This window comes from Mastomys coucha, unplaced genomic scaffold (genome assembly GCF_008632895.1).
Source record: "Mastomys coucha isolate ucsf_1 unplaced genomic scaffold, UCSF_Mcou_1 pScaffold5, whole genome shotgun sequence".
NCBI lineage: Eukaryota > Metazoa > Chordata > Mammalia > Rodentia > Muridae > Mastomys > Mastomys coucha.
In genome coordinates, this window is record NW_022196911.1 from 38,873,479 (window position 1) to 38,884,350 (window position 10,872).

Here is a 10,872-nt window from a genome sequence, read left to right on the forward strand (position 1 = left end):
TTTTGAGACAGGGTCTCTATTACATAGCTCTAGCTGTCCTGGAACTTGCTATATAAATAAACCGGGCTGGATTTGACCTCACAGAGATCCATCTATGTCTGCCTCCTAAGTGCTGGGATTAAAGGCATGCACCACTACACCTGGTCTGAGAAAATACTTTAAAATCTGTTTTACCATACAAGCTTCTCTTGCTTGATGTACTGATGGATCTTTTTCTAATATTGATTTATAATCTTCCAGTGCTTCATCTAGTTTGTCTGTTTTCTCATATAACTCAGCTCTCCTTAGTATTGCACGGATGTAGGTAGGGTTTAACTGAATTGCTGTAAAAAGAAAAGAAATTGTTATCTCACAAAAGGGTTCTAAGTACCTTGGGAAGAGCCCTCAGTTATTGCTGGTGGTGGTGCAAATTAATACAGCCATTATGGGTCTCAGTTTGGAGGCTCCTCAAGAAATTAAAAATAGAACTACCATACATATAACCTAGCTACCCCACTCCTAGGCATACCTAAGAAAGCTCCACATCCTACCATAGAGAGAGTTGCACATTAGTGTTTATTGTTTCTCTATTTACGATGCCACAGATATGGAGCCAAACTAGATGCCCATCAACAGACAAAAGGGTAAGAAAAATGTGGTACATACAGAAATCTGCTGTAAAAAAATCTTCAGGAAAATTAACAGAATAGAAAGTATAATATTAAGCAACGTGATTCAAATTCAGAAAGACAAAAAACCCTTCATGTTTACTCTATATGTAGATCCCAGACTGTGATGTATACATGTATATATCTAAAGAGCTGTGAGTGTGGATTCAGCAGCTAAGCTCCTCAATGAGCCACAAAGGCAGGTAGTCTGAAGGCTATGGGGAAGTACATTCTGTTCCACACTCGAGTTGTGAAACCAAAGTAGCTTCAAATGTTTTCATGTATTTACTACTATAAGAAATAGGCTGAAAAATCCACTTGAAAGCATGTTTACTCTAAGATGACTCCTACATAGTATAGTCCCTCTGAAAATGCAATACCACAAAGCTGCTTCTTTAAAAGCCCCAGTATGAGGGGACCCAGGCCTGAATACACACCCAACCTGTCTCTCTAACCGAAGCAATGCTCTTTCAACAGAAGTTTTACCTTTGCTGCAGTCAGTGATGGCTGTCTCCTTCTTGTCCTGTAAGGAAAGATGACAGATCACATTAATATGTATTCCTCTAGTTTCATCTCAAGGGTCCAAGGGTGCATTACCATGATCTGGTCATCAAGGATGAGTATAAAGATGAAGAATATAGAGCTGAGCTGGGCAGTGGTGGTGCACTGGTGCATGCCTTTAATCCCAGCACTTGGACAGCAGAGGCAGGTGGATCTCTGAGTTCAAGGCTAGCCTAATCTGCAGAGTGAGTTCCAGGATAGCCAGGGCTACCCTGTTAAAACACAACAAAAAAAGCTTTCCCTGACACACATTTTGCCACTTAATGCGCATATATATATATATATATATGTGTGTGTGTGTGTTTTGTTTTTTTTTGGGGGGGGAGGGAGGGTTTCGAGACAGGGTTTTTCTGTGTAGCCCTGGCTTTCCTGGAATTCACTATGTAGACCAGGCTGGCCTTGAACTCAGAAATCTGCCTACCTCCCAAGTGCTGGGATTAAAGGCATGAGCCACCACTGCTTAGCTCCAGTGTTCATATTTTAACAGAAAAACCCAAGCCTTAGTAACAAATATCTTTTTATCTTGTTTTTTGTTTAAAAAAGATTTATTTATTTTATGTATATGAATATACTGTAGCTGTTTTCAGCCACACCAGAAGAGGGCACCACATACCATTACAGATGGGTTTGAGCCACCATGTGGTTGCTGGGAATTGAACTCAGGACCTCTAGAAGAGCAGTCAGTGCTTTTAACCATTGAGCTCTTTCTCCAGCCCCCTCAGCTGGAGTTGTAACTAGTGGCTCCCTGTGCCTCCAGGTCTTTACAATTCCAGAAGCCTAAAAGCAGCAGGTACAGTTATTCTTTCCTGCTTCACTAACCTGCCTAGTTAGGGGAGCTTGTCAGGCTGTCTTCATCAAAGTATTAGGCCTGCTACTTTAGTGAGTGATGTTAACATGAGCCTGAGCCAAGTTCTTCCAAGTAGTTTTCTAGCCTCTCAATACACTCTTCATCAGGGAAGTACATGGGCAGGAAAGAACAGTACCCTGAAACGCTTGCACTAGTTTTGGAGAGAAATGACCCTATGAAGCACCGGCAGATCATGAATGAGCTAGGAGCACTGGGATTCATGCAATAATGGAAAGGTAAACCAGCTCTTACCTGTTTCATTCTTGCAGCAGCTCTATTTGAAAACAGAACAGATCGATCTTTCTGGAAGCAGGCTGGGCACATCTGAAGGGCTTGACTATAAGAACTCTCAGCTTCCATGTACTCTGAGGATGACACCATAAGATGGAACAGTCATTATGATATTATTTTTTTGGATCTCAATGCAGTTTCCTACTCACAGGACCAAGGTTTCTAATCAAAAGATGGTCCTAGGTTATTAGGTTTTAAACACCATTCCCCGCTTCTGTCTTTACAGTGCTTGTTCGTCCCATCGGCATCAGGCACATGTTTGGTGAACTGATGAAAGTCCTATCAGTCAAGAGCAGTAGCATGTCCTTGTTGTTCAGCTTTCATTTGGTTCAGCAATTTAGAAGAGATTTTCCAATGGGTTTAAGAGACTGGATGGGTATGTGTGGGCCCATGAGAGGACAAGGGTTGGGTGAGCAATACCAGCGCGCAGAGCTCACCTCCTCTCTTAAACTGCTCATTCCCCTCCTCCTTTAGTTTAACGCTCTCCTCTCTTCTTTTCTGAAAGAGATCAAAGAATTACACATTTTCTCACAACAGTCATAGATGAAGTGAGGGATTCATGTGGTAGTCCAGCATTTGGGAGGCTGAGGCAGAAGGCCTGCTGAGAAACTGACGCCAGCCTGGGTTATAAATAAGACCCAGTGTCAAAAATCAGAATCGGCAGTGGTGGTGCATGCCTTTAATCACAGCACTCTGGAAGGCAGAAGCAGGTGAATCTCTGTGAGTTCAAGGCCAGCCTGATCTACAGAGCAAGTCCCAGGACAGCCAGGGCATGGAGGAACCTTGTCTCAAAAAAAGGAAAAAAAAAAAAAATCAAAACTCAAACTTGAGACTTTCTCCTTTTAGCTTCTAATAACTCAGCAACTTATATAGACAACTTAAAATTTATCACAAACATAGAACAAGTGCTGCCCACAGAGAAAAGATAGAATAGGCTCTATCTGGTATGTGCCTCCTTCAAGGAACATCCTAACAATGTGGTTCCTCCAAGGTCAACTGACAGAACTATCTGGAGGCCTACCTTCCATGTCTGGATAGTGTTTTATCCAACCCCCACAAAAGCAAGTAAACAAACAACCCACCCAGGGAAGCCTCTCCTCCATTGTTAAAATCTGAAACCTGACTAAACAAAAACTTCGAAAGGAAAATAATAACATAAGCAAGCTATTTCATGCACAAGAGAAGCTTAAGACCTAAATAACTGGTACTCTCAAGATTAAGACACATATGCCTGGTGGGAGAGCTGCGCACCTTTAATACCAACAGTCTCATTCTGGAGGCACAGCCAGGCATGGTTATTTTTTTTCGTTCAAAAACAAAAACAACAAAACAAAACAAAACAAACTAGAAACCAAAATAAAAAACTCATTTCTCTTGAGAAGACCTGTTAATATACTACTTGAGAAGGCCATGTATTACTAGATGCTGGATTAAACAAAGAAGTTGAATTTTGGTAAGGATGCTAAAAGGTAGGTGTGAACTGATGGCATTCTTTATAGTATGTACGGTGTGCCAGACAACCATTTATGTAGGCACAATAATAATTCATTTCATGTTACAGCACATTTGCCTAGCATACTCCAGGCTCTGCAATCTAACTGCCAGCACCAAAAGTCAAAAGCAAACGCACCTTTTCCTATAGGTGACCACATCGGAGAAGGGCTGTTCTAAGAGGACACAGCTAAGTGACTGGCAGTGATAAAAGAGGAAAAAAAGTAACATTAAGATCATATTCCTCGGGGCTGGAGAGATGGTTAAGAGCACCGACTGCTCTTCCAAAAGGTCCTGAGTTCAAATCCCAGCACCCACATGGTGGCTCACAACCATCCGTAACAAGATCTAACACCCTCTTCTGGAGTGTCCAAAGACAGCTACAGTGTACTTACATATAATAAATAAATAAATCTTTTTTAAAAAAAAAGATCATATTCCTCAAAACTCCTCATGAGAGTGACTGGATTGTAATGCTCTCTACTTCACTGGCTACAAGTTTTGAACACCAGAAAAACACAACCCTAAGCAAAATGTATCAGGGAGTACATTTAGGAAAAGATACCAGGAACTCAAGTACCAATGGGGAAACTTCAAGTACAGTTAGGGTGCAAAGCAACTCTTCTGATGACTTCGGCAGGAAATGCAAGTGCTTAGTCTAGCTAGCCAAGAAAGACTGAAAAGTGGCAAATAAAATCCCAGTTCGCCTCCTTATCTTTGTCTCACCTGATCTGGATTCAAGGTCTTGGTCAGAAGTATCCAACAAGCTACACATACAGGTTCCCTGACCTGTCAATTAGGAAGGGGAGTGATAGGCACATGCAGTGGCCACTCAACATGAGGTCAATGCAAGAGAGACCAGCAGAGAGGAATGCAGGGTTGGATGCTGAACTGCTAAGATAGCCCAGAAGAAATGTTGGTAGCAGTCATTTTAATGCTAACATCTGTCAGCTTCTGTCCAACCTTTAGGGATGTTTAACTCTAATCTCGACTTCCCTCCACAAGTTTACTGAAGCAGAACTCCTACGGGTAGTTCTCTGAGCTCAGAGTTAGAAGCCAACTTATAGCATCTGTAACTCCAGTTTCTGGGATCCAACACATTCTTTTAGCTTCCCGGACATGAGGGCACACATGTGGTACACAGGTACACAGGCAAAACACTCATAAATACTTAAAGACACCTAAAACAAAACACCAAGTTCAGATCCTCAGCAGCCCTGGCGCAGTGGCAAGACCAGAAGCTCCCGTTAGATCTGTAGGCTTGATGGCTAGCCAGCCTGCCTTAGCTGAAGTTAGTGAGCTCTAGGTTGGTAAGGGATTGTTCTGTCTCAGAAAGTAAGGACCTGAGGAAGAAGCCTGGCCATGGTCTCTGTCTTCCACATGTGTATCCCACACAACAAGATATCTGAGTATTTGTGTGCCGTTGAAATGATAAGACAAGTTAAATTACCAACATCAGTAGGAGCTTCTGTCATCTTTTTACCATCAATTTTTAAATCTTTTTTGAGAATTTATTTAGTCTGTGTGTGGGCATATGTGTGGCAGGGGCAGGCGAAGGTCAAAGGGCATCATGTGGGACTCAAGTCATCAGGCTTGGCAGTAAGTGCCTTTACATGCTGAGCCATCTCTACTAGTCTAAAGTTTGGATTTTGTTTTAAGAAAGGGTGCTGCCCAGGCTGTCCTCAAGCTTATAACTTGAAGCAATTTTCCTGCTTCAACCTCTCTTCTGATTACATGCAAGGACAAGTACTCCTGACTATAGACATGTTCTCATTTACATCTTAAAGTTATTGGATTAAGGCTGAAATTTTTCACTTTTTTTGGCTTACTGTTGAATTTTTTTCCAGTGTCATAATCTCCATAAAATCAGGTATGATATTCTCTTGTTCCCAATAATCTCAAATAAGCAATGAGAATATTTCTTCTATTTTGTTGGTTAATGATAATTTCACATTAACCATTATAATTCCCTATAACACTAGTAGAAAGTATACAGAAGCTAATGGAAGGCTGGGGTAATTCAGCAGTAGAACGCTAGCTTAGCATGTGTAAGTTCCTGAGTTTACAGGCACACACCCCTGTGTCTGGCTACTGACTTTTTGTTTTGATTTGTTTTGTATTTTGAGACAAGGTTTCTCTGTGTAGTCCTGACTGTGCTGGATCTCACTCTGCAGACCCGTCTAGCTTTGAACTTCAATCTGCCAGCCTCTATCTCCCAAGTGCTGGAACTAACAGAACAGCTTGGCTAAATGTTTGACATGGATGTTATAAACTGTAGCCTACACTGACTTTCTGGAAGTATGATTCAATAAGGTTAAACAATATTTGATTTAATTTGCTGAGATAGTTCTGTTAAGGTCGTTAGTTCAAGATCTCGATTATCTTTGCTTTTTGTTTCTCTTCTGGTGAAACACACTGCAGGAAATATAACACTTTAAGTTAGATATGGTGAATGCCTATAATCTCAGCTCCTGGAAGGTAGAGACAGGAGGATTAAAAGTACAAGGCCATCTTAAGTTACATAGTGTCTGAAGCTAGTCAGGGCTAGCTACATGAGACCTGTCTCTCAAAATTCTCCCTACTTTCCTCTACCCGCTGCTTCCCAAAGATAATTTTCATGTTAAAAAGGATTTAATAGTAAAAACAGCATGTGCAATATATGTCAACGATGCCTGTATGCAGGAGGCTGAGGCAAGAGGATGAGCTACAGTTTAAGAACTTGTCTCAAGAGGAAACAAACAGGGCAGGGTAGCCTATGCCTGGAATCTCAGCTACCCATGCCCATGACAACCTGATTCATGGTCCAATGTCCTATCTAATACTTCTGATAAGCTCATAGCACATGGTAGTAACAAGGCATGCTCATCTTGTAGTAAGGCCATATCTCTAGTCAGACATCCATCCCTTCTAAAAGTACGTAAGAGTGAAGAACGTCCTTGCTATGTGTATTGTTGCTGGATTTCCTCTCAGCTTTGCTAAATGATTACCTCATGAGAAATACATTTTAGTGACTCTTTACTGAATCTGCATCTGCCGCATGTGTTATCTTAACCTATTCCTTAGACACTGCATACCAACCACTAAATAACCCTTTGGTGGCTTAAACTACAACCTTCATTCAAGGCTCTTTGAAGATAAGCTCAAACACCATGGAACCTTGTCTGACTACCTCGATTGTCAGGTAAGCAAGGAGGGTACCAGGAGGGCAGCTCCAAGACAAGGAAGCTGAGAATGATGTTTTTTTTGTTTTTTCGAGACAGGGTTTCTCTGTATAGGCCTGGCTGTCCTGGAACTCACTCTGTAGACCAGGCTGGCCTTGAACTCAGAAATCCGCCTGCCTCTGCCTCCCAAGTGCTGGGATTAAAGGCGTGCGCCATCACTGCCCAGTGAGAATGATGTTTTATTATTAAATGCTACACCACACTTGGGTCAGGAGATCTGAGTTGGAGAAATCAGTTTTACCATCTATTAGGTGCATGGTCTTAGTTCTAACCACTCATACATTAACTTAAAACAAAAGACATCTTAGCTTAGTAGCTGCTACATTGTAGGTTTCCAACAAATAGCTACTATGCTTCACAATGTGTTCCTTGACACTTAACAGCTCTGTAGCTATAATGCCACCAAGGTATTCAGGGTTAACACACACAGTACATAACATAGTGCTAAGTATGTTTACAAGATGTTTGTGACAGAAATTCAGCAACTTACCTTTGGAGTGATCATTTAAAAAACAAAGCAGAAGGTGGCAATGAAGATGTTTAGTAGTAGGGCACCTGGCCTGCATTTGTAAGGACTTGGATTTGCTAATGCCACAAAAACAAGAAGCTATAGGTATGTGTGTACATACATATTACAAGCACGTTGTAGATCCTTAAGGTAGAAGACAGAATTCTAAATACAAAGGAAAAAGCCAGCAATTTCTTTGTTAAACTGAAGGCTCAGGTTTTGGTTTTCCATGCCTATCACAGCACGAGAGAAGTAAAGTAGGATGGTTGGGAGTCATCTTGGGCTATGTGGTCACACTCTGTCTTAGTCAGTCAGGGTTTACTGCTGTGAACAGACACCATGACCAAGGCAAGTCTTATAAAAGACAACATTGAATTGGGGCTGGCTTACAGGTTCAGAGGTTCAGTCAATTATCATCAAGGTGAGAGTATGGCAGCATCCAGGCAGGCAGAAGTGAGAGTTTTACATCTTCATCTGAAGGCTGCTAGAGGAAGACTGGCTACCAGGCAGTTAAGACAAGGATGTTAAAGCCCACACACATAAGGCCACACCTCCCAACAGTGTCACTCTCCGGGCCAAGCATATACAAACCGTCACATACCCTGACCTAAAAAAATATACAAATGAAGTAATGAATTAAAATTTAGATGGTTTTTAAGCTAGGTAGGTGTGGTGGCTGAGGCCTGTAACCTTAGCATTTGGGAGGCAGAGGAAAAAGGACTGCTACATGGTCATTTTATATATCGTTTCAGTCCAGTCAAGAAGACATTGAGAGACTACATCCCCCACAACACCACCACCAACAACACAAGCGGCTTAGGAGACCACATCCCCTCACACCACCACCACCACCACCACCACCACCACCACCACCACCACCACAAGTGGCTTAGGGGGCACACTATCCACAACTATGTACCTGTTTCTCTTCTTCTGGCATGTTTTTTTCTAGTTCAATTAGGTATTCTTCATCCAGTTCTGAACTAGAATCGTCACTGGCTTTGTTGTCCGCCATATGTGCCCCTGCCTGTTCCTCCTCAAATGAGGCACTACAGTCATGAAAACACTCCTCCTCTCCATGATCCTCCTGGGGATGGGCCTCAGCGTCCTTCAGTAGCTTGCTCTGGGAATGCTGATCCTTGGGATCAGAAACCATGGGGCTGGCAGACTCTCCTTGTTGAGAATCTGTGACTTTCAGACCATTGAACAGATCTTCTGGAGCCTTACAGTCTTCTGACTTTTCTTCCATGCTGAATTCAGGGAGGGAGGTGCGGCTAAATGTCTGGAAAAAGAAAAATAATGTTTTATGTAGTGATAGTTATCTCTGTATGTACAGTCTTAAATTCTGTCTTTCACACCGAAACAAACTTCTACATACAATCCCCAAACACAGCTTGACTTTCTTTGACTGGGAGTCATTATTTTTATTTATTGACCTTATAATTATGATTATTATGTTTATTATTATTTTTTGGGTTTTGTTGTTTGTAGACCAGGCTGGCCTCGATCTCAGAGATCGGCCTGCTGCTGCCTTCCAGTTGCTGGATTAAAAGTATGCACCATGCCTGGTCAAGCTATTTTTAAAAACAGGATATCACTAATTGTGGTGGCCCATTCCTGCAGTCTCATCATTTGGGAGGTGGAGGCAGAAAGATCAGAAGTTCAAGGTCATTCTTGGCTACACAGCAGCAAGGGTGAGGCTAGCCCCTCCCATAATCCCCAAATAGATAGTAAACTCACACTCAAGGCCAATTATCATTTTAACTGATAACCTTGCTTGTCAAATATGGTATCAGTCTTACACTAAGACTAACATCTCCACTTCCCACTGGTGCTGGAGACTGAATCTCAGACCTTGTGGTACATGTAAGCCACTTCAACAATTGAACCACAACCTCAATCCACACCCTAAACTAAAAGGCCATGTGTGTGTCCTGCGGTTTGCTGGGTGGCAAAAATTACAAAACAGCGGCGAGAAGAAAAAATGCACGGTCCTAATCTTTGTTTAGAATAAATGACCAAGTAGTCAACAGGAAACAATGAAGTCCGACCGGGCCACTATCGCCACCGGAAGCCGAAGAATAAGTTTCTTTTGGAGCCCAAGATGGCATCTGTGCCCAAACCGTGCTCATCATCGTAAGCAAATGCAAGCGATATAGCTTAGGTAGCTATTCTGGAAGGGACGCCTTTGCGGAGATGTTCTCAAAGGCATCCTCGAGGGGGTCAGAACTCAGCGTTGGAAGAGCCGGTTCTCAACCCTCGATGCGCAACTCTGCTGTCCAGATCCTGACAATATTGGTCTGCAGTCAGGTCAGAGCACTGTGTGTGTATGTATGTATGTATATATATATATATATATTTTTTTTTCAAGTGACGTGCATCCTATTAACCACAGCAGCTCTAGAAGCTGAGTCAGAACCTCTGCGGTGCCTGCCACCCCTCTGGTCGCAGCAAAACCACGCCAACGACCCAGTGTCGCGTTAAAGTCCGAATTCGTCCTAGCCTGTTTCAAGAAAAGTTAATAAGCCAGGGTCAGGAACGCGGAGGCTTCGCCTCAACGCGGGTGTCGCATCCCTCCCGGCTATGAGTCAAGCTTAGAAAAGCAGCACCCCGCGCGACCCCGCGCCTGGCCCCGGCCACAGTCCTCACCGAACGCCGCGAGACCCACGACGGTCTTCACAACCTCCCAGCTCTGCTCTCCCCAGCTCCAGCCTCCGAGTCCTTCTACTTCCCCCTGCGTCAGGTACACTTCCGGCCGCGCTCACCAATGGCAACATCGTTGGCAAAGCATTCTGGGAAATGTAGTGGCCAACTCGAAGAGAGTGAGCGGAAGTAGCTGTGTGACGTCACTGTACGGCTCAGTACTATGAGCCGCAGCTGCCATCTTGAGTTACGTCAAATCCTGTCGTTTAGCACAAAGTAATGTTTCAAACGCGAGTGCTTGTGGCTTTAAAAACGTCTGTATTCTGGCGTCCCTCGTGCTAGAAATGCACATAAGAATCCGATAACAAACTTTGTCCCCAATCTGCTAGGACAGCAACAGTTTTCATAACACTAAATATTACACACTTTCCCTTTCATTTTCTCATGACTGTACAGCGCTTTCCAGAGGCTGTCTTCTCATATAGTGCAACAGAAGGAATACAAAAAGAGGTGGAGTATTCTAGCTGTTAAGCAAGCCCTTCTACTTGTGAGCTAGACCTCCAGGTCTTCACCTGTCCTGTATTAAATCAGAGATTTGCAAAAGACTGAAACAATGCCAGTCTTCTTATGACAGGATAGCAAAGATGGAGAAAATTAAAAAGA

At 42.9% G+C, this 10,872-nt stretch overlaps 1 protein-coding gene across 1 annotated transcript in view; it reads right to left on the bottom strand.

The window, feature by feature from the left end:
• Positions 1 to 10,360, bottom strand: part of Ttc1 (tetratricopeptide repeat domain 1) — a 15,638-nt gene extending 5,278 nt beyond the window's left edge. Inside the window, exons 1-6 of the mRNA XM_031352973.1 lie at positions 10,216 to 10,360; positions 8,486 to 8,848; positions 2,784 to 2,844; positions 2,308 to 2,420; positions 1,134 to 1,170; positions 175 to 323 (exon numbers count right to left, since the gene is read on the bottom strand). Coding sequence (XP_031208833.1) covers positions 175 to 323; positions 1,134 to 1,170; positions 2,308 to 2,420; positions 2,784 to 2,844; positions 8,486 to 8,815 — 690 coding nt within the window. The 5' untranslated portion in view covers positions 8,816 to 8,848; positions 10,216 to 10,360. The remainder of the gene's footprint in view (positions 1 to 174; positions 324 to 1,133; positions 1,171 to 2,307; positions 2,421 to 2,783; positions 2,845 to 8,485; positions 8,849 to 10,215) is intronic.
• Positions 10,361 to 10,872: the final 512 nt, after the last annotated feature.